General features: G+C 46.0%; 1 protein-coding gene across 1 annotated transcript in view; it reads right to left on the bottom strand.

The window, feature by feature from the left end:
- Positions 1-24,002, bottom strand: part of LANCL3 (LanC like 3) — a 116,776-nt gene that overhangs the window by 24,060 nt on the left and 68,714 nt on the right. The window contains exons 2-3 of the mRNA XM_021080614.1: positions 4,949-5,072; positions 1,075-1,272 (exon numbers count right to left, since the gene is read on the bottom strand). Of these exons, the coding sequence (XP_020936273.1) occupies positions 1,075-1,272; positions 4,949-5,072 (322 nt within the window). The remainder of the gene's footprint in view (positions 1-1,074; positions 1,273-4,948; positions 5,073-24,002) is intronic.

Below are 24,002 nucleotides of genomic sequence, written 5' to 3'. Positions count from 1 at the left end.
TTTGGTATTTAAAGTCTCTCACTTGCCCCATCGACCAACGTCAATTGTTTGAGTTTAACTTCTTTTGAATTGCCCCTTCTCTAAGGCCTAATTAGAAATATAATGGGATTTTTTTTTTAAGGAAAAGATGGGGTCTGATAAGCTTCTAGGCTCAATTCCAGAGAGTTCACTACAGATGGCTTCTCATTTCTTTAGACTTTTTATGAGCTAGTGATGGAAACCCTCATTTGAAGAAGAATTATACAACAGTCCAACTTCAACCTTGATGTGCATACGAATCACATAGGGGTCACAAGGCAGATTTATTCAGTGGGGCGGGGTGGGGCCCGAGCGTCTGCATTTCTAACACGTTCCCAGGCTGCCCCTACCACTGGTCCAGGGACCACATTCGGAACTGCCAGCCTCCAGAGCTGCACTGTCCAGTGCAGCTACCGAGCACCTGCAAAGTGGCTAGTCTGCACTGAGATGGGACGCAGGTGTAACATATACAAGGGGGTTCAGAGACTTAATATTGAAAACATGTGAAATCACTCAATTTTTAAATTGGATGCATGTTGAAATAATATTTGGGATAGATTGGGTTAGATCTGTTATGGCAATTACCTTCCTCTGTTTCTTTCTATGTTTTGAAGAGGGCTACTAAAAATTTAATTTCCTATGTGGCTCATATATTTTATGGGACAGTGTCAATTTAATTTGTATCTAAATAGATGCAGATCTCATATATACATACATATATATATATACATATATATATATATATGGCTGCAGCAATGCTGGATCCTTTAACCCACTAAGCCAAGCCGGGATCGAACCTGTGCCTCTGCAGCAACCTGAGCCATTGCAGTCAGATGCTTAACACACTGTGGATATACATATTTTGTCATAACACAGGATCATTGTTAGGGATGCTTTACAGATGGAGACTTCGGGGGCTTCAAAAAGTTTCATCTTGACCTTATCTCCCCTGGTAATGGCATAAGGTGGGAAATACCGGCACTGCTCGGAAAGGGCACCTGTCTTTGGCTAAGGCCGATGAAAGGCAATGGCTTCAGATAATAATGTGAGTGAGACCTGGGGCGCCGTGGCACCAGTGTACCAGCTCGTTCTCCCTCTCGATGGCCTCGCCGAGCTCAGGCGGCCAGTTGCAGTTCTGTTCCTGCTCCATCAGGTAGTCCACACTCTGCCACACCAGCTCCTGATCTGAGGGCTTGAGGTGCTCATGGTAAGAAAGAAGCATCTGGAGAATGGACGACAGGCCATGAGCTGCTCCTGTAGAGACAAGCAAAGCATCATTAATTCACACAATTGGAAGGAGAACCAGTTTAATTTAGTGAAAAGACAATCACAGTTTAAAAAAAAAAAGAATGGCAATATTACCTGAAAGTACGCATAGTAATAGGATAATTGAGTTGCCTAGGAACTAGGCTTCTGGGGAACATACCTCAGAGCAGGGGTCGGCAAACTACAGCCTGCAGGCCAAATCCTGCCCACTGCCTGTTTTGGTAAATAAAGTTTTATTGAAACACAAGCATGCTCATGTGCTTGTGTATTGTCTAAGGACTGCTTTTGTGCTACAATGGCAGAGTTGTATTTGTGACAGGTGGCCCACAAAGCCTAAAATATGGACTACTTATCCTTTTAAATTAGAGAGTTGAGTGACTGACCGCTATTTTATTTTATTTATTTTTTTAATTCTTTCCCCAATACAATTTTTTTTTCTACTGTACAGCATGGTGACCCAGTTACATATCTGATTGCCATTTTAGAGAAAAAAATATATATATACACATATATTTTTTAAACTTTGGGGGCAAAAAAAAAAATCAGTAGCTTTTATGAACATGTTCCTAAAGTGCTTGAAAATAATTTTTTTAGTATCCTACACATTCATTCATTAACATTTGAGAGTTAGCACCTGCCTTGTCCCAGATAACTGGTTGGGGTACTGAAGACAGGTGAGTGAGCCAAATAGATTAAATGCCTTCTCCTCTAAAGCTAAACGCTGGTCAATGGCATTAATTTACATACGCCTTCACATGTAGCGCTGTGTAGTGAACATTCTCCAAGCTTTGTAGATACAGAGGTGACTATGGCTTGGTCCATACCTTGGAGGACCTCCCCATCCGGTCCAGTGAGAAAGCCAGGCTTGTTCATAAATAATTCGAACATGAAGTGAAAAACGCTGTATCAGAGATACATACTGGAAGGTAAAAGAAAACTCAGGAAGGTGAGCTCAAGAGGGCCTCAGGGCGGAGGGGCGCCCAAGGTTCCACACAGGTAGAATCATCTGAAGAAAGTCTTGGAGAATTCCTAGGAGTTCTGGCAAGGGCTACTGCACTAGCAAAGGCCTTGCCTGCCTTTGGAGAAGGCGTTAGCTCCACAAAGTTAAAGACCAGCTTGGCCCCTGGAGGAGTCTTGGCTCCTTAATCTTCGTTCCTCTCTATGAGTAGAATGCTGATTGGTGGGTGGTGCTGGGGTCCAGATATTCTGAGGGCTTCCTTTTAAACTCGATTTCTGTAATTGTGAAGCCTTCTCCTTGCATTCGGAACTCTTGACTCCACGGAACTAGCCTTCTAGTTGTATCTAGTCAAAAATTCTATTCCTGAAATTTGCCCAGGAAACTTGTAGGTACCTTTCTTCTGCTGGATTTTAAATTATTAGAAAAAAAATTAAAAAAAAAAACTTTTGTCTTTTTTAGGGCTGGGCCCGTGGCACATGGAGGTTCCCAGGCTAGGGGCCAAATCGGAGCTGTAGCTGCCAGCTTACACCACAGCCACAGCAACTCGGGATCTGAACCACGTCTGTGACCTACACCCCAGCTCACGGCAACGCCGGATCCTTCACTCACGGAGCGCGGCCAGGGATAGAACCCACATCCTCATGGATACTAGTTGGTTTCGTTAACCACTGAGCCACGACGGGCACTCCGAAAAATGTTTTGCTTTCCAGAAAAATATTTAGATGGGAGATAGAAATCTGGTTGATGCTATAGGTGTACGTAAATGGCTAGAATGTTCATTTCTCTAAGAAAAATGAGAAAATGAAAGGAAGACGGTCTATTAGGGAACTCCAGCAGACACCGTCATCCTGAAGCTTTCTCTGGCCACAGGGGTGTGTGTGCTCAGCCCACAAGGGCCGGGCTGAAATCCTAGGCAAGTACCAGCTCTGGGAGGAGCCTTCAATCCATGAAGCAGGGAGCTGGTGGATGAATGATCCCACTTTCTCCTCCCTTGGGCGGGACAGTTCTGAAGCATGTCCTATACAGACTTGAAGAGTCCCGGGTGGACCTGAGCCTCAGTTATCTACAGCTGCTCTTTATTAACTCTCTATTAACTTCTTTCTCTATCCTGTCTCCCGTCCTCATTCCTCTCTCAGCACTTTCTGGGATCACCTCCCAAATAAACCACTTACACGTAAACCCTTGTCATGAGACCTGACTCTAGGGACACGTGGACAGGAGCTTAAAGGTTCTTGGAGAAAACTCTCGGAGAACTGCTAGTCTATAAGCTCATTGCTGAACTTGTTCATCAGCCATTCATTCATTCATTCACTCGGGTACCCTCATTATGTACAGGCTCTTGGTAAAGGTCCAGGGATCATAAAAATAGATGAGAGAAACTCCTTATCCTGAAGGTGCATGGGGCCTGCTAAGGTGATTGGACAGGTAAGCCACTCATTACAGTGTGAGGTGATAAGGGTTCCAGTAGAAGTGTGGCGGGGTCACCTGACCCTCATCTGTTTTGCTTCCGGGGAAACCTGAATGTTTTCCAGAGAGTTCAAGAAATCGTTTCTCCCTAAACACAAAGTTTCTTAAACAGATCTAATGATATTTGAGCAGCCTCGAAGACTGGCTGTAAGTATTCCCAATTGATGAAGGGGTGGGGGGAAGCCAGGCAAGCTAGGCAAAAGGAACAGGCACAAAGGTTGCAAAAGCATGAGAACACTTTGCTTGCTGGGCACTAAGCCGGACAGAACCAGGGAAGGTAGAGAGAAAGCCTGAGTTTGGAGAAGGAGGCAGGCGAGCAACAAAGGGCCTTGCAAGTCATGCTTGCACGGAGTGATGGGGCGCCATGGAGGGATTCCAAAGGGGAGTAACTAACTTTCCCGTCACATGCCTTGTGTCTCAAAAGTAGCCCTTGTGGGAGTTCCCTGGTGGCCTAGTGGTTAAGGATCTGGCACAGGTACTACTATGGCTCGGGTCACGGCTGTGGTGCAGGTTTGATCACTGGCCTGGGAACTTCTGCATGCCTTGGGCATGGCCAAAAAAAAAAAGAAAAAAAAAAGAAAAGTAGCCATTGTGATTTAGATTCTGTTATTAAGCCACTGATATTCAAAATCTGAAAATGTCGCTGGCTGAAGCCTGTTTCCCCGTTTCCCTGTGCAGAGTTATAAGGAGAGTTATACTGGCAGTGAGTGCAGAAGCAGCTCACAAACTTTCAGCAAAATGAAGCCAATGAATTCACAATCTAGAATAAGGATTTTATTTTTTATTTATTTTTTTATGGCCACACCCGTGGCGTATGTAAATTCTCGGACCAGGGGTTGAATCCAAGCCACAGCTGTGGCATAGGTCACAGCTGCGGCAATGCCTGATCCTTTAACCCACTGTGCTGGGGACCGAACCCGCACCTCGGCAGTGACCCAAGCTGCTGCAATTGGATTCTTAACCCACTGTGCCACAGTGGGAACTCTTAGAATACGGATTTTAGTCTTTAGTGAAACTCATTGTTAAAATAGCTCCATTTCTGAAAGGGAGACTCTGAAGACATATGGAATTGTGATTTGTAGTATCTATCAACATTTGGTTTTAAATGGCCTTTTAAAGTGCTCCCAGAGAAAGCAATAGTGACGACTGACGTCAAAAGCAAAATCTCCCAATCTTTAGCCGCCACTGATACCAGAGACTCCCTTCATCCCCCAGGCCTCTGCCAAGGCGTTCACTCACCCAAGTATTCGGTTCCATAGTAAGAATACATCAGAGGGAATGGTTTCCTCTTTTTCATGGCATACTGCTTCCCGGAGTCCAGAATCGCCTGGCAAATTGATTTGATCTGTGCTGGCGTCAACACCTGAGTGAGGAAGTCAAGAAGCACAAGTCAAGCCAGGATCCTCATTATTCCTCAGACACTGGATTTTCTTGCTGAAAAAGTCCATCAGCATATTCTCCCAAACCCCTTTCCGATTTGTAAATAACCTTAGCCCGCCGTAACTTGTTTCCCTTCGTTTTTAAAAATGTCCCCTCCTCCGCCCCCTCCCCCCTTCCATCCCCAACCTGGGGTGGTGCTGGAGCCTCTCAATATCTTTTTTTTTTTTTTAAAACCACTGATTCTTTGTTGTCAAGTTTTTCTCCCCTCTTCAGAAAACGTGCTGTTTTGATGGGAAATACACATCTTTATCGATACAGGCTTTTATACCAGGCAAAGACCACCTTACAGCTGTTTTTCACCCTTGTCACAGGAACAAGAAATGGCTCAGAAAAGAACAAAGGCTGCTCCTAAGCAATGATCGTGCTTAACAGAGCTGTTAGTCCTGCTGTAAGGCACGGGTCTCGCCCAGACAATGGGTCTTTAATTTGTGTCATTTAGACTGTGCCTATAAAGCCACAATTCTGTGACAAGCAGCTGCATGACAGACTAGCCGGAGCCTTCTGCAGTCCCTGAAGGAAACCAAAGTCCAGTAAGTTCCAGGGCCAAATAACTCTCACCATCAAAATGACCCTGAATAGAGAATGGCGCAATGGCAATGACTTGCCGTCTCCCATATTTTATTCAATCAACCCACAGGCAGTTTTAGGACCCCAGAGATGAAAATGGTCTCAAGCCTACAAAAGCATTATTGCGTTTATGCGAATTCGGTTCAGGTCTGCCACGTTCTCTGCTTCCCGCTCTTCCTCAAGGCAGATTACATGCTGCCTTTGACACGCTCCTCAAATAACCGTGACTGGCACAGTATGTGCCACCTAGTGTGTTCTCTCTCTCTGCTACCTAATAAGATGGAAAGACGGTGGCATTTCATCATTTTGGGATCCTTGGTTCCTAACACCGAGCCTGAGGGCGCCTTCGGGAACTGAAGAGTAAATGCCAGGTGTACTGACTGGTGTGAAAAGCAGAGCCCCCCCCCCCACCTTTCCCTTCCTCACCCCTCCCTCCCTCTTCTCCTTCCTTCTGCAATTATTTCTGAAGCCCTTCCTATACACCAGGAAAGCCTGTTCTAGACGCTGGAGATGTGACAGTGAACAAGATGACAAGACCTCTATTCTCATGAAGCCAACTTTCCAAAATGGCAGATCTCCATAAGACAAGTACTAGTCAGAGTAACCAAAAAAACAAAACAAAACAAAAAAGCCAACCAACCAACCAACAAACAAAACCTCACCTAAAGTTCAGCCTTGGCCTGACTGAATGAATCTGGGATCAAGGAACAATCTCTGGGGGGTTGGCCTTTCTTTGAAGACTCATACATCAAATGTTCCTACCTGATATCTGTTATTAGACTCGCCAATTCCTTTTGAAATAACTGACGACTTCTTAAGTCAGAACTCGCCCCTCTGATTTACCCAACATTAGAATGGCAAGATATAGTCCAGGGTTTGGCCTCTTCAAATCCAGCATTGGATTTGGAAAAATAATTACATGAAGAGGAAAAGGAAGTCGTTAACTAATTCTGCCCATTAACATTACTGAGCTGGTATTCCAGGGAGGCCCTGCATTAGGCATTGTAGGGAAAATTCTAGAAAGCCCGGAACACATTTTCTCCCTGCAGGAAACTTACTGCCCAGTGCTGGAGACAGACATGGACAAAAGTCTACAATAGAGGAACTGACGTTCATGAGCCCAGGGGGTGGAAAGATACAGTAACGCAGAGTATGCAACACATCAGCTCACCACCATCTCCTCGTTTTCTGTCTGGTTGCTCAGCAACAATTCTGTCCTGGCTTTCAACTTAAATGTCCCTTTTATTAGCCACCTGTCTTTGCCTCTTGGGTTGCCTCCTCCTTTCGGCTTCAAATTCCTGAAGACCCCGTCTTTCCACGCCTGCCCGCTGTCACTGTCATTGCAGGGCTCTCAGCCTTGGGTCGCTCCTTAGCTGAGCAGCACTATTCTCCTAAAGGACGTCCTCCTCTGTGAGCATTCAAATTGCTACCCAAATTTCAGTTGCTCTTAAAAACACTTACTGTCTCTGTGCCTTTATCAGTACCAACGAAATCGTACATTTAGCCTTACTGTACTTCATACCTCGCATCATCAGTGTCGTTTCAACCCCTCCTCCCCCCTGGCCCGTTCTCAGAAACCTGCCAAGAGCCTCAAATGGCATGAACTTAACAGAGATCTCACCTCCTCCCATCTCATAATTCCCTGAGAGGTCCTGTCTGCCGCTACTGGTCTTGAACCCATATGACAGAGGCAGTTTTTGTGCCAGGAAAAGGCGATTGAATTTTCAGGGTACGTACTCATCATTTCCATTAACTAAAATTCTCCCTATTCGCCTTGTGTGCCCCATACTTGAAAACTGGATTATTCTTTCCTCGGGGGCCCATTTATTCGTGTCCTCGCTCTCTTTCCATCCCTAGGCCACAGCTCAGAATACAGAATGAGTTTATAAACTATTTCAAAACCTCCCCAGCCATGCATCATGTCTGGGTGGGTTCCTCTTATCAAGCAGCAACACTGTGAAAAACAAAGAGAAACGGCGCTTGCTGGGCTGGATAAAGACCAGTTATGCGTGCAGTTCTTTATCTCTGGGAACAGACAAGACCTACCCTTGGCTTATTGATCGGCGAAGAAAAAGCGAAAACAGTGCCCACTTAAAGGGTGTGGAGGGGGGCACCGAGGGAGAGGGTGCTGGTCTCACCGCCCCCACCAACAAACAGGAGGAGAGGAAGAAAGGCGAGGAGGCGTGGGGGAAGGGCTGCTGCACGCGCTGTCATTTGGCTGATGGCTCCGGGTACCCGGGGAACCGGCGCATGCGCACAAGCACCTCCAGGAGGCTGGCCTCCGTGCTTCTGAAACACTCTGAGTGAGGCCTGGTGAATGAGAAAATGGCATTTCCACTGGGGGGCGGAGAGTGGCTGGGGGATGGGAGGGAGGGGCTTCCTGCCCACTCGGCCTTGATCAAAAGAAACCCAGATAAACAGCAAGGTCCGACGGCAGAGCACAGGGAACTACAGTCAATATCCGGTAATAGACCGTGATGGAAAAAGAACAAGAAAAAGAATGTATACGTGTATAACTGAGTCACTTTGCTGAACAGTAGAAATTAACAGAACATTGTAAATCAACTATACTTCAATAAAAAGTAAAAAAAAAAAAAAAAAAATTCCCCTCTCCTGTAGTTGTAACACATAAAGTTATGCATGTGGGGGTATCATGGATGGATTTGGTTCTTTGCCTTTTTTTTTTTTTTTTTGACACTGAATTGAAGTAAACAGATATCTCAGAAATACAAACCCAGCCCATCGATGGTGGTTTGGTGTAAAGAGTTTCATTAGTTTAACTGATTCCCTTTGCTGCTCCTCGAACTGAAGTGTTTGTTGTGAAACGTTCCCATGGGGCTGGGCTCTGACTGTGAAGAGATGAAAAAGCAATAAAGCCCGAGCTTTGTCTCTTGGCCCCACCTAAAGGTCACGCTCTGATGGAACCACCTCCCTGCCAAGGAGAGGTGACCTTTGTTACAGAAATGAGTAAAATGGGCCAGGCTGCAGAAAGCTCGCCTCCTTCACCGACCCCTCTCCAGGGTTAGCCTTCCGCCCACAGGCCCTCTGAAGTGACGGTCTTTGCTAGCTTAATATCAAGGCCAGCCAACAGTAGCAAGTGAGAATCCAAAAAAAGCCCTGCGTATGTGACTGCCTATCTAGAAAGAATGCAGCTCCAAGATTGTGCCAGACATACATGCAACAGAGCCAGAATCTGACATGAACTTAGGTGTTTTCCTCCAGCAATTTATTTCACCCCTCTCCTCTGCCCCACCATTCCAGGGGTAGCAGAAGCTTCTGCTGGGAGAAAGAAAGAAGCCATTTGATGACCAACGCCCATCAAAATGACTTCTGATGACCATGGGGATAACAGCTTTGAGGAAAAAAGGCTTTGGGATTGTTAGAACCTGAGTATTTAGCACCTAAAGTTGATAATCTAAACAACAGACTTGGAGGAGAGGTGGAGTCAGAAGGGAGACAGAGCTGCTGAAGGTGGAAAGAGGTGACATGGAACGGACACCAGGAAGTTGAAGGTCAGGGTGGAGTTCCTGCTTTCCTAGCTACACCCCCTTGCGCTAAGCATTTGGGGAGATCCTGTAATGCCGTGGAAAGCTTTGGGGACCTATATAGATAGTTAGGATGTGTGCCCCCCTCCCACCTGGAATTTGGGGAGATGGTAGCCTCAAAGAGGCAGCTCTTGCCTTAGGATCCGGGGCCAGTAAGAGATGCTGTTGACATCAAGACAGCCAGAGACAATCCCAAGTTTCCTGGGGGCACCACGGTGGAGCAGATGAGCATCCCACACCCCAAAGTAAATTTTTCTACTGAATTCCCAGTCCAAATTTAAATTGAGGAACATTTGGGGGTACAAAGTCAATCGAAACAAATATTTTCAATTTTTACTTTTGCTGCCTCTTGGGGGGCTTTGATTCGGTGGGAACCCCCTAGGTTACAGGCAAGAGCCAGGCCTCCGGACATCTCTGGAGCTGTGGAGATTTCTTCAGGTGCTGCGAAGGCAAAAACTCATGGGAGCTGCTTTGCTAAGGGAACGTTTTCAAATAGGAGACAGACCTTGATGAATCAGTCAAGTCATATTATGGGCAGAGCCTGTGCCAGGCACTTTGAGAGAAGCTATAATCTTAATAAACAGACTTAAGTTAACATCTGAATCATTTAAATAATGAACTGTTTAGCATTTGTTTAAATTCTAAGTCATGACTTATAGGGGTCAGGTGGAGGGAGTAGATATTAAGGGCTTCGCAGAGGGAGAGGGACAGGAGCTAAGCTTTTTTTTTTTTTTCTTTCCTTTTAGCAGCCTCCCTTGCGACATATAGAAGGAAGTTCCTGGGCTAGGGGTCGAATCGGAGCCTACGCCACAGCCACAGCAAGGCCAGATCTGAGCCGCATCTACAACCCACACCATAGCTTGTGGCAACACTGGATCCTTTACCCACTGAGCGAGGCCAGGCATCGAACCTGTGTCCTCACAGAGACTACGTCAGGATAGTCCCAACTATGTCGAACTCCAAGCTAAGCTTTGAAGGATAATTTGGGGAAAAAAAAAAAAAGGACAATTTGAAAGTGGATAAAGGAAAGTAGTGGTGTGTGGGGGGGACGAGAGGGCATTTTAACGGTGGGATGGTGACAGAAACCCTGGGTATTAGGACAATGCTCCTCCAACTGCCATGTGCACACAAGTCACCTGGTGCTCTTGTTAAAAATACAGATTCTGATTCAGTAGAGCTTTGATGGGACCAGGATTCTACACGTCTAACAAGCTCCCCCCAGGTGCTGCTGCTGCTGCTGCTGCTGCTGCTGGTCCCTGGACCACACCTGAAATGGCAAAGGATTCCGGGGGCAGAGAGGCTGGTTGCTGCAGAGAGTTTCTCCTGGGAAGGGTGAGATCTTAGACTCAAGGAACTGTAGGTGTGCAAGGCAGCAAGAGGGAGCACCTGGCAGGAATACTGTACACCGTAATTTCAATGACCAGGTTACCAAGAAAAGAGAAGTGGCGACAACAGGAAATTCTCTTCCAGTGTGTTGCTGTGTGTAGGAAGAACGTGGCCACATGTGCAAACCCCCGTAGGGAGCTCTCGTAGCCAGTGTGGCCAGGTTGGTTATTTTCTTAATTAGGCTCCAAAAGTGGCACGAGGGCTGGTACAGAATGAGCAAGTCCCTTCCATCGGGATTTCCTGATGCCCCTGAACCATGATTATGCTGGAGGAATGGCAGGCGCGTTGCTCTAGTTCATGATTATCTTCCAATCATTAAAGGGATTCAGCAGGGAATTTCAGTTATAAAACATGTGGTCCCAGGCACTTTGAGAGAACTTGCTTCTTTTCCCATCTCGTGTCCAGAAACCCAAGCCAAGAAAACGCTAGAAACCAGAAAAGGAAAACAGGTTTTACCCCATTCTTGCAGACTGACTGTTGGCTTTCAGGATTATTACAAGTAGCTGGTAACCTGGGCTGCACCAAGTGTCACTAGATGATTTCATTCTGTTTCCTGCAAGACAATGAATGTCTCAGAGCCGGAGCTTGCTTTCTTACAAAATGGGGATCACAGTAATTGGCCCCACCTACCTCCTCAGGTGATGATGAGACATTAAAAAAAAAAAAAAAAAGCAGTTTCCAACGTCTGGCTGCCCACTTGCACACTGCCATCACCTAGGGAGATTTCAAAATTCCCAGTGCCCTGACCACACCCCAAATCAATGATATCAGCCTCGCTGGGGGTGCGACCCAGGTGTCAGTATTTATGCATACGCTCCAGGTGATTCCAGAGTGTGGTCCAGTTTGAGAATTCGCTTCCCCACTTTCTAGCAGTGTGGACTTGGGTGAGTTACTGTTCCTCTCTAAGCCTCAGTTAACTCATTTGTAAAAAGTATCAATTATAAACCTGCCTACCTCACTGGTTTTACCCCATGCTGCGAGGATTCCATGTAAGACACGGAGCACAATTCCTGCTGTAAGGCACAGGCGCCCGGCATGTAAGCTACGGTTGAAATACACATCCCAAGTCCAGTGGTGACTCAGTCCCTCCCTTCAGCACCACAGGTCTTGCAGGTCTGTGCTCCGAATCTTGCTCATAAAATAACCCTGCTGTTGCTCACCTCCCGCCCCCATCCTCGACCCAAGGACCAGCTTGCATCCCTAAGTTGCAGTAACTCAGGATTCATAAACTAGTAACAGATGGCTATTCCTGTCTGCTTATTTACTGTTCTTTGCTCATCACTCCACTTTGGACCTTGCACTGTCTGACTAGCCCTACATCGCATTGCTTTGGTCTTTCAAAAATACCTCTCAAGTTTATGTGGTTTCTAGACAAGTCTCTGTCACTAGCTATGTAACTATCATGTAACCTCTCTGGCCCTCACCTGAAAAAAAAAAAAACAAGGAATTAGGTGGAGGGGGTCTTTTTTTTTTAATTTTTTTTATTACTCAAATGAATTTATCACATCTGTAGTTGTATAATGATCATAACAATCTGATTTCACAGGATTTCCATCCCACAGCCCAAGCACATCCCCTGGAGGGGGTCTTTATTGGGCCTTTCAGCCATAGGATTTTGCCATTTTGTGATTCAACACTTTATGGGAGTTCCTGTTGTGGCGCAGTGGTTAACGAATCCGACTAGGAACCATGAGGTTGCGGGTTCGGTCCCTGGCTTGCTCAGTGGGTTAACGATCCGGCGTTGCCGTGAGCTGTGGTGTAGGTTGCAGACTCGGCTCGGATCCTGCGTTGCTGTGGCTCTGGCGTAGGCCGGTGGCTACAGCTCCGATTCAACCCCTAGCCTGGGAACCTCCATATGCCGCGGGAGCGGCCCAAGAAATAGCAACAACAACAACAACAAAAGACAAAAAGACAAAAAAAAAAAAAAAAAAAAGCACTTTATGGCCACCCTTTGCAAATCTATATATATTTATCTAGGCACTGATTCTGGGATCTGGACGGGGTGGTATGTTTGGGTGGTTTCGTTTCTTACAGGCCTGGCAAAAAGTCCTTTGCAATGAGATTATAGTGCCTGTTTAACTTGTCCTCTATTCTAGGCATTTTATTTTATCCAGATGCGTATTCCCTTGTGTACCTTCTTCCTAGTAGGAAGCTTAGGGAACCCGAAGTTCTCTTAGCCTCTTGGCATTTGACTCTCCACCATCTCTGGCTCCTGAGGCTTCCAGAGTGAATGACTGCGTTATTAAGGCCCAATGCGTAACTGACCGTTTCACCTCAGACCCTCTCCTAGGCCCCTGTTGAGGGACCAGGTCATTGCAGTCTTCTCAAGCCACGGTTCAACAGACATTTTTCAAGTGCTTTCTGGGTGCAAGGCACTGCTAGGAATCATAGGAATGTAGAGATGAGCCGTCGAGTAGAATCAGCTGTAAACACCTTTCCGATGTGGAAAGGTCAATTCTGATTACACATCTATGGCTTACGCTATGAGTTAGCCAGTCAGCATCCATTCTCCCCTTAGTCCTTGCTAACTGGATCTCAATTGTATTAGGCTGACAATTGTGGTTAGCGCTAGGTGAGAGTGATTATCAGCCTCGGCCCATCATGTTAATCTATTGTCTCTGGCCAGATACTCCATTCTCAGCCTTCCTGGCAGCTAGAGTTGGCTATGTGACCTCATTTTGATCAATAGGGAACCTGCCGAGGCGAGAGCTTCTCGGAAAGCTTTTGGTTTCATGATAAATGGAAATAAAATGGACAGACTTGGCTGTTACCTGCCTTTCCTCTTTTTGGCACCTTGCGTGTTTATGTGAGGCCGGGAGCTGCAGCAGCCATTTTGCATCCTGAGGCAATGAGTATGAGGGTTGAAAACGTTAACATGCAAAGAATGACAGAAGAGAAATATCCTTGTGGACATCATTGGGCATCTGTACCACCACCAGGACCACCTATCTCTAGACTCTTGTTATAAAGAGATTTATTTCCTTATTTATTTATTTGTCTTTTTTTTTTTTTTTTTTTTGCCTTTTCTAGGGCCGCTCCTGTGGCCTATGGAGGTTCCCAGGCTAGGGGTCGAATCAGAGCTGTAGCTGATGGCCTACACCACAGCCACAGCAACGTGGGATCTGAGCCGCGTCTGCAACCTACACCACAGCTCACGGCAACGCCAGATCCTTAACCCACTGAGCAAGGCAGGGACCGAACCGGCAACCTCATGGTTCCTAGTCGGATTCGTTAACCACTGCGCCACGATGGGAACTCCAGTTATTTCCTTTTTTAAAGTCACTGTTCATTAAGTTACAAATTCACACCAACTGGGCAGCCATAAAGTGCCAACCTAATAGCACTGTAAGCATTCGTTTCCGGGGAAAGCAATTTTTGCCCACATCTTCCTCTTTTTCCACAGAAACCTCTAGCTCCGGAGCTCTTTAAAGTGAGGCTGTCTGCCTGCGTGGACGAATTCAAATGCAGTTTGCAGTTCCGGCTGTACTCACAAGGCTGTGATTCATTTTTCTTGTTAAGTGCTATCCTAGAGCCCAGAGACAAAGCCTGGCAACCCCACTATCACCTAGCTGCCACTGTCCTGAGTGACCTCCCTACTCCTTCCACTTATCCTATTCCAGGGCAGGGACAAGGGACATGCTCCAATCTGCCATCAGAAGAACAGATCCTCAGATCCTCCAAGTCGATTTGCGAAGACAGAGAGGAGACTTGTGGGAGCCTGAGCAACAAGTGCTGTGAAGCAATCACCTTCTTTACCAGGAACCGCTGTCACCTCACCTTAAGTGACTGTATTATGTACTATCTACCCTGTCACTTGAGAGAGCTATTCACGAAAATGGTCTTAGAAGAACAATATCCGAGCCATCTGTGACATTTTAAGGCTCAATACCTCTTTCACCTAGATCGTTTTGACAGAGTAAGCTGAAAAGGTTTCTTTGCCATGTGCTTTCCCAAGCGCCTCTGGGGACGATGGGTGCCCTGAAGGTCAGAAATGGGGGCAAGAAGGCAGAGATTCTTTCCAACGGCATAGATGTTTTTGTCTTCTTTTCTTCTCCAATACCTTAAAATGCATTGGAATAAATGTGTTCCTTGGGCCCAAGGGATGCTAAAGCCACGAACAGTACCTTTGCTGCCTGCAAAAGAAAACCTAAAGCTGGGGCAGGGGGACGGGGCGGGTTGGGTGACCACGGTTGGGAAATTTGGAATTTCTGGCTGTGTCATTATACGACCCTGAGCAAGTGATTCAACCTCTCTGCCTTCACAGTCCTCTATAAAATGAGGTAGCTCGGAGTTCCCATCGTGGCACAGTGGTTAACGAATCCGACTAGGAACCATGAGGTTGCGGGTTCAATCCCTGGCCTTGCTCAGTGGGTTAAGGATCCAGCATTGCCGTGAGCTGTGGTGTAGGTTACAGATGTGGCTCGGATCTCGTGTTGCTGTGGCTCTGGTGTAGGCTGGCGGCTACAGTTCCTATTTGACCCCTAGCCTGGGAACTTCCATATGCCATGAGAGCGGCCCAAGAAATGGCAAAAAGACAAAAAAAAAAAAAAAAAAAAATTGGTAGCTGACCACATGACTTCCCAAGACCTTTCTGGTTCATGATGGTTTATAAATATGTGTCTAGGGAGTTCCCTGGTGGCCTTGCAGTTAAGGATCTGGCGTTGTCATGGCTGTGGCCTGGGTTCGATTCCTGGCTGGGCAACTTCCACAGGCTGTGGGCGTGGCCACGAAAAATGAAATGAAATAAATAAATACATGTCTCTAACTTTCCTTCCTCCCCTTGGAATCCCTGGGGTACTGTAGGGAATCCACTGTGTGATCGTGTCCAAAGTCGCTTTGGTAGGATGACGCTGGGCTTTCAGGTACTCATAAGGATTCTGGTTTGTGGTTTTCTGGTGTCTTTTGGGAACAGTCCGAGCCAGCGATCTTTAGGAGAGCTAGGTTATGCGATTCTGAGGGAATCACTTTCTATCTAACCAACACATCAAAAAAGGAGATTTGGGGTGACCTGGGCATGCGGGAGGGCTGAAGGGCATTGCCAGCCCGCCCCCTTGACTGGGGACCAGGCAGCCACGATGAACAAAAGCATCACTGTGGCGGCTTTCAATGTTCATTTCCAGCCTAGGGGAAGGAGGAGGAGGAGCAGAGAATCTCAGGAGGAGCCGGTTCGTCTGTGGCTGCAGAGGAAGAGAAGCGCACAGTGAGGGGACACCTTTACTCCGTTGAACACCAGAAGCTCCCCAAAGCCGCTTCCTTAGGTTCCAGCTTCTGCAAGTTCCAAGTGGTTGCCGTGGAATGAGCGCGGCTGGGGAGGCTTCGTCCTGGTCCTTACAAAGCCTGGGCTGAGCCACGGGGATATACAACCAGTGCTACACGAAGCAGGATTCATAGCCCGTAAGTGAGTAACGGAGGTCCTTGTCTTATACCAGGCTTATCTGTAAATCTCGAGCCCTACTATGCTCACCAGGAGAACGTCGGTCCACAAAAGAGAGGAAGATCCCTGCCAGTGTGGGGATGACACGCTGGCCTGAATCGATGCCTGCTGTGCTCCATATTTTATGATGCCCAATATGTCTATTTCAGCCACCGTCCATAATTCGTTATTATTTTAATGGCGCTGTCTTCCCAAAGAAATCAATGTTAAGTAAATTGTGTGCCTCGTCTCATGTTGCCTGGGGAAATTTTAGCAGGAGATGAAATCCATTCACAGGCGCCAGTGCTCAACTGGGGGTCATCACCAGAATTATTAGGATGGACATAGGAAGGAAATGGCCGACTGGCCAGTTGCCACAGCGGATAATTACCTGGAAAGGTTTAAAAACAGAGGTCCCACTCTAGACCAAGATTTTAGAGGGGGCAGGACTGGGCATTCGTCTTTTTAAAAAAGCTCCACTCATGATACTGGGACACAGACCTTGCTGTATAGGGCTTTGCATTGCAAATCCAGCACAATTTAGTATTGCAAATAGCACAGGTGGTTGGAACAAGGAACTCAGCTTATTCTTATGCGGTTCACGTAAGTTTTGCTGTTTTTATTGCTGGTCACAGAGTCAACTCTTAATTATAACTTAGTGCCGGGTACTGCCTCTGTAAATATGCTTCACTGGCTGTGACACAAAATACTACTGACCATTTACCAGTTTTTCAAAAGTGTGTATCCCTGTGATACTGAGAGAGTAGCCCCGTGTTTAATATGTAAAGGCGGAGATACATTAAATACATAATTAGTAAGTCAGAAAGAGAAAGACAAATACCATATGATATCACTTATATCTGGAAACTAATATATGGCACAAATGAACCTTTCCACAGAAAAGAAACAAACTCATGAACATAGAGAACAGACTGGTGGTGGCCAAGGAGGGGGGGAGGGGGATGGACTGGGGGTTTGGGGTGAGTCGATGCAAACTATTGCATTTGGGGTGGAGAAGCAATGAGATCCTGCTGGACAGCCCAGGGAACTATATCTAGTCACTTGTGATGGCACAGGATGGAGGATAAGGTGAGACAAAGAATGTATATATGTGTATGGCAAGGTCACTATGCTATACAGCAGAAAATGACAGAACACTGTAAATCAATATAAATAAATATACATATATATATAAATTTTTTTTTGTCTTTTTGCCATTTCTTGGGCCGTTTCCGCAGTATATGGAGGTTCCGAGGCTAGGGGTCGAATCGGAGCTGTAGCCACCGGCCTACACCACAGCCACAGCAACGCCGGATCCTTAACCCACGGAGCAAGGCCAGGGATCGAACCCACAACCTCGTGGTTCCTAGTCGGATTCGTTAACCACTGCGCCACGACGGGAACTCCTAGATATATAATTTTTTATAATCGACTATAAAAATAAATGTATCATTAGTTATGAAGAGGCACTTACAAAATAAGGTCTCCTAATTACACGATGAGGGAACAACTCCAGACAAAATTTACCCAAGTGATAAATGCCTGTGAGATAAGAGAGATCTACTGTGAAAGGCGAATCATTTGGATTTGTACGACAGAATATCGGCGTCCAAGGCAGAGAAGTGCCTAGGGTCCACTTGTATAAGAATATCCACAGCAGCTTCAATCCTCAGAGTTTATTCATAAGCTTTTTTTTTATATATAACCTGGAAACATCTTAAATGTTCATTGACAGGAGAATGGATGAATAAATCTGGAATATTCACACAATGGACCATATGGAGAACAAATCACTGATACATACGACAACAGGGATGGATCTCACGAACACGTCAAGCTAAGGACCTGGCCACAAAACACTGCTTGTTATATGATCCCATTTAGATGAAGTTCAAGAAGAGGCAAAATCGAACTACAGCGACAGAGGTCACATGAGTGGTTACCTCCTGTATCCTGTGCGCGCGCGCGCGCGCGTATGTGTGTGTGTGTAGCAGGTGGTACTAACTGGGACAAAGGGACTGCGTGGGATGATGGAAGTGTTCTTTTTCTTAATCTGGGTAATGAATATATGAGTCACACAGTGACATCATTGAACTATGCACTTAAAGTCCGTACATTTTGCTATCAGTAAACCACACTTCAGTTTTCAGTAGCAAAATAAGTCAAGTTATTCAACAGCGTCTCTCTCAAATGAAAGGACAATGGTCTAGCTGCTCAGTAATAAATTTTGTTTGAATGTCAAGGTCCTTTGGTTGGAAGAGACCAACTTTACTAGGTTTCTTGCAGAAGGGCCTTCCCAAGTCTTGTGTGAAATAATAATAATAATAATAATAATAATAATAATAATAATAATAAAGGTGGGCCCCTTTCTGAGCAGATGAACTGCATACACCTGCATGTCATCTCCGGGCTGCTGCAGCCCCAGGCCAAGGCCTAGCGATCAAAATGCCGAGGCTGCCTTCACGTCCCTTGCCCTTTCGGCCAGGTGTTCTTGTGCAGGGCACAACCCTGCTCATCACATGCGGCTGCCTGGTTCTGTGGAAGGAAGCTAAGAGCAGCTCCTGGGATCTGAGGGCAGCCAGGCCTGAGAAGGGACTCACACTTGAACCCAGTGAGCTGCCAGACCACAGGCAGTGTTCTCTCGCCTGGTGACCCTGGTCCCTGCCTCTCTCATTCACTTTCTATAGACCCATTTTCTCTGCTTCTCTATGACTGAAGGTGACCTGTGTCACACCATAATACACACCAGCTCTCAAGTTTCATAAGGTCCCTCAGGTTTAGTCACACTTCAAGATCAACTGAAACCAGTGAAGCCTAATTTTGAATTCCTGAGAGAGAATCTGAGAGGCTCATCATAAGGCAGGTGCATTTACCCCCAATGCATCAATCAGTGTGCAAAAATCCACCAAGAGAGCGAGCGGGATGGTGTTTACAAAGAACCAGGGCTACTCTGAGCTAGGCAGACTTCCCCCAAAGGGTCTACTGCACCTGCAAACTACTAGAAAGTCTGACTTCCAGTGGCTTAATCAAATAAAAGGTTTTTTTTTCCTCACCTAACAAAAAGTCGAGAAGTGGCTGACTGTCCATACTGCTTACTGGCTTATGATGTCAGAGCCAGGATGTCACGATTCTCGCTCCTTTCCCTCCCTCATGGTGGCACAAAATGGCTGCTGTATTGCCAAGGGCCATATTTATATTCGAGGCAGGAAGAAACGGGAAGGGCAGCACCAGTCTTGTCCGTTTTCTTTCTTTTATCAGGAAAGCGAAAGGTTTCCCCAAGCTCCCGAGCAGACGTCTAGTGACATGTCATTAGCTGGGGCTGTTTGACACAGCCACCCTGACAGAGAGGTTAGAACACCCAGTAATTATCCGAGAACACTGTTATGCCAAACAAGATTAGGCTTCTGTTCGTAAGGACAACGTGGAAAATGGCCATCTGGTGGGCAACAGACACGTGTCTGGCACTGCAAGAACTACGGGAATCCACATTCTCTGAAAAACTTAGGTTAGCCATTCAGGTCATATCTGAACGCTTCGTTCTTCTTTTTTAATCCCTTGCTTCTCCCCACACTCTAAGCCATTATAGATTCAATTCTGCACTCCACCACCCAGGAGCCTTTGGCTAGGATTTGCATGCTCTCTCAAAGGCTGTCTTGGAGGTAACTGGTCAAGGCGGGTTTGTTGGCTCCCAGTTCAAGCGCTACACAAATGTCTTTCCACACCAACAGACCACAGAGGATTACAGGAAGCATGATTAAAGGACCTCCACTTTCCCTAATTATACTTCCATTTCAGAAGTGATCGCAAAGATACTTATTTCAATATACGCAAATAGATACGGCTCCATTTTAAATCTGTTCCTTAGTGTGAAACAGGTGCAGGAGTGGAGGGGAGAGTGAGGAGCCAATTGCAGGCAGGCTCACATTTCAAAGGAATGGGCAGGACTAGACGGTTCCTCAGCATCCCTACGTGCCTCATATTATGTTTTCTATTTTTTTTTTTTTGTCTTTTTTTGTTGTTGTTGTTGTTGCTATTTCTTGGGCTGCACCTGCGGCATATGGAGGTTCCCAGGCTAGGGGTCGAATCGGAGCTGTAGCCACCAGCCTAAGCCAGAGCCACAGCAACGCGGGATCTGAGCCGCGTCTGCAACCTACACCACAGCTCACGGCAACGCCAGATCGTCAACCCACTGAGCAAGGGCAGGGACCGAACCTGCAACCTCATGGTTCCTAGTCGGATTTGCTAACCACTGCGCCACAACGGGAACTCCTATGTTTTCTAAATGGTCAGCAATCCGTCTCTCCCAATCACGAGCGGTATTGCTCAGCATCACGTGTAGATTAGCGTTACCTTTCGACTGACAGGCGAGGTATTCCATGAGGTAAGAAAAAGGCCACCGTAATGGACAGGATGTACCTACCCACGAGGTAAATTAAAATCTTCTGGTTGATTTTCACGTATAAATAAAATTGCATTCAAAGACCATCTACACTGCTTTTTATGTGGAAATAGTCGATCATGTATACATTTAATGACGAGATTGGGGAAGAACCACGTTAATCATGGGGGGATCTTATTTAGATAATTGTTCATAGAACACAGATTCCTGTGACTGCGTATGCTTATGTTAATCTTCTTACTTCAACTCATATCCTAACTTCAAAGCGTAAGCAAAAGAACAAACTCTGGGGATCCATTTATAAACCAATATGAAAAGGAAGGCTTGTTTGTTTGTTTATTTGGGCCACACCCCCAGGATATGGAGGTTCCCAGGCTAAGGGTCAAATCAGAGCTGTAGCCGCTGGCCTACACCACAGCCACAGCCACACCGGATCCGAGCCGAGTCTGCGACCTACACTGCAGCTCACGGCAATGCAGGATCCTTAACCCACTGATCGAGGCCATTCATGGAACCCGGAACCCGCATCCTCCCGGACACTATGTTGGGTTCTTTACCTGCTGAGCCACAACGGGAACTCTTGAAAAGGAATTCTAAAAGTCTATAGTTGGAAACTGAGTGAATCATCTGTGATGCCCTGGACAAGTCATTTTGCTGTCTGGATCTCAGTGTTTTCATCCAAGAAATGGAGATATTAAAGGACCTTAAGTATAGCACCAGGGACTATATCCAATCTCTTAGGACAGACCATGATGGAAAAGAATATTAAAAATGTATATAGGGGAGTTCCTGTCATGGCTCAGTGGTTAACAAACCCAACTAGCATCCATGAGGATGCGGGTTCAATCCCTGGCCTCGCTCAGTGGGTTAAGGATCTTGCAGTGAGCTGTGGTGTAGGCCGGCGGCTACAGCTCTGATTCGACCCCTAGCCTGGGAACCTCCACATGCCATGGGCGCAGCCCTAAAAAGACAAAAAACAAAACAAAACAAAAAAATGTGTATAGGAGCTCCCTTCATGGCTCAGCAGTTAACGAACACAACTAGTGTGTATATATATGTATATATGTGTGTATATATATGTGTGTGGCTGAATGACTGCGCTGTATAGCAGAAATTAGCACAACGTTGTAAATCAACTAAACTTTAATTTTAAAAAAATCTAAAAAATAAAGGACCTTAAAAACCCTTGCTTGCTCCAGCTTTCCAGATGTCTATTACCAAGGTCAGAGGTTGCTCTGTTGGCTACAAGTCTTCACTTGGAGCTCCCGTGGTCCCCACACTGCCCTGAGTCTTACATCTCTTCATTTACTTCGGAGGTGCCCCCGTATTCTGTGAATAAGCCCCTCTCTTCATTTTATTTTTGTAAATGCGTAGCATAGATTTCCAAAGGGTCATGAGAATGCTACAAAATGTCCCCTGTATCATTTACTGTAGTCGCCTTTAGTTAACAATGTGTCACATTTGCTTTGTCATGGCTTATTTTGGGAGGAGGAATTTTTAGAGTGAGTTGCAGACATGATGCCTCTTTACCTCGAAACACGTCAGTGCCTGTTACTTATCAACAAGGACACTTCCTTACCTAAGTGTAATTATCAAAACCCAGGACATTTCACATCGATCCCCTATGATTATGTAACCTATAGCCCTTATTTATTTATTTGCTTTTTAGGGCCAGACCTGCAGCAGAGGGGGTTCCCAGGTGGGAGCAGTTACAGTCGCCGGCCAACACCAGAGCCGCAGCAACGCAGAATCCGAAGCGTCTGCCACCTACACCTCAGCTCACGGCAACGCCGGATCCTGAACCCACTGAGCGAGGCCAGGGATTCAACCCGCATCCTCATGGAGCCTAGTCAGGTTAGTTCACCGCTGAGCCCTGATGGGAACTCCTATAGTCCATATTTACATTTTCTCCAATAATTCCAATGATGCCCCTTAGCAATGTGTGGGTGTGTTTTCTGTTACAGGATTCCATCCGGAATAACACATGGCATGTAGTTGTCATGCCCTTTAGACATCATTAATCCGGAACAGATCCTCAGCCTTTCTTTGTCGTTCTTGCCTTTGACGTTTTAAAAAGAGTACGGGCAATTTATTTTATAGGATGCCCCTCCGTTTGGATGTGTGCAGTGTTCCTCGTGGTCAATTCAAATCATGCATTTGGGGGCAGAAAGAGCCCGGAAGTGACATCATGATATCTGAACCAATGGTGTCCACCTTCCTCCTTTAATGTATTTATTTTTTATTTTTGGCCACACCCATGGCAGGCGGAAGTTCCCAGACCAGGCATCGACCTGGCGCCAAAGCAGCGACCCAAGCCACTGCAGTGGCAACACTGGATCCTTAACCTGCTGTGCCACAAGAGAATTTCCACCTTCCCCCTCTTAAAAATCAAGTTACTTCAAGTTGAATTTCTATAGTCTGAGACTTTAAAATGTTTTTATTGAAATATAGTTGATTTACAATGTTGTATTAGTTTCAGGTATATAGCAAAGTGATTCAATTACACATATATTCTTTTCTTGCGTGTGTGTGTGTGTGTGTGTCTTTTTAGGGCTGCCCCCATGGCATATGGAGGTTCCCAGGCTAGGGGCTGAATTGGAGCTGCAGCTACCGGCCTGCGCCACAGCGACAGAAATGCCAGATTTGAACCACATCTGCAACCTACACCACAGCTCATGGCAACACTGGATCCTTTAACCCACTGAGCGAGGCCAGGGATCAAACCCGTGTCCCTCATGGATTCCAGTCAGGTTTGTTATCGCTGAGCTGCTATGGGAACCCCTATTCTTTTCTTTTTAAAATATTCTCTTCCATTATAGGTTATTACAAGATATTGAGTAGAGTTCCTTATGCTACACAGTAGGTCCTTGTTGTTTATCTATTTTATATACAGTAGTGTGTATATATTAATCCCAAACTCCTAATTTATCTCTCCCCACCCCATGCTATCCCCTTTCACAACTGTAAGTTTGTTTTCTAGGTCTGTGAGTCTATTTCTGCTTTGTAAATAAGTTTACTTTTATCATTTTTTAGACTCCATATATAAGCAACATACTATTTGTCTCTCTCTGTCTGGCTTACCTCACTTAGTATGATAATCTCTAGGTCTATCCATCCATGTTGCTGCAAATGGCACTATTTCATTATTATTTATTTATTTTTGTCTTTTTAGGGCCACGCCTGTGGCATATGGTGCCAGTTCCCAGGCTAGGGGTTAAATCGGAGCTGCAGCTGCCGGCCTACACCACAGCCACAGTAACACTGGATCTGAGCCTCGTCTGCAACCTACACCACAGCTCACAGCCACACTAGATCCTTAACCCACTGAGCGAGGCCAGGGATCAAACCGGCATCCTCATGGATGCTAGGTTCTTAACCTGCTGAGCCACAATGAGAACTCCTTATTTCATCATTTTTTTAGGGTTGAGTACTTTTCTATTGCATATATGTACCACATCTTCTGTACCTATTCCTCTTCAGTGGACATGTAGGTTGCTTCCATGTCTTGGCTATTGTAAACAGTGCTGCTATGACCAATGGGGT

This window comes from Sus scrofa, chromosome X (genome assembly GCF_000003025.6).
Source record: "Sus scrofa isolate TJ Tabasco breed Duroc chromosome X, Sscrofa11.1, whole genome shotgun sequence".
NCBI lineage: Eukaryota > Metazoa > Chordata > Mammalia > Artiodactyla > Suidae > Sus > Sus scrofa.
This window is presented reverse-complemented; position numbering and strand designations above follow the sequence as displayed.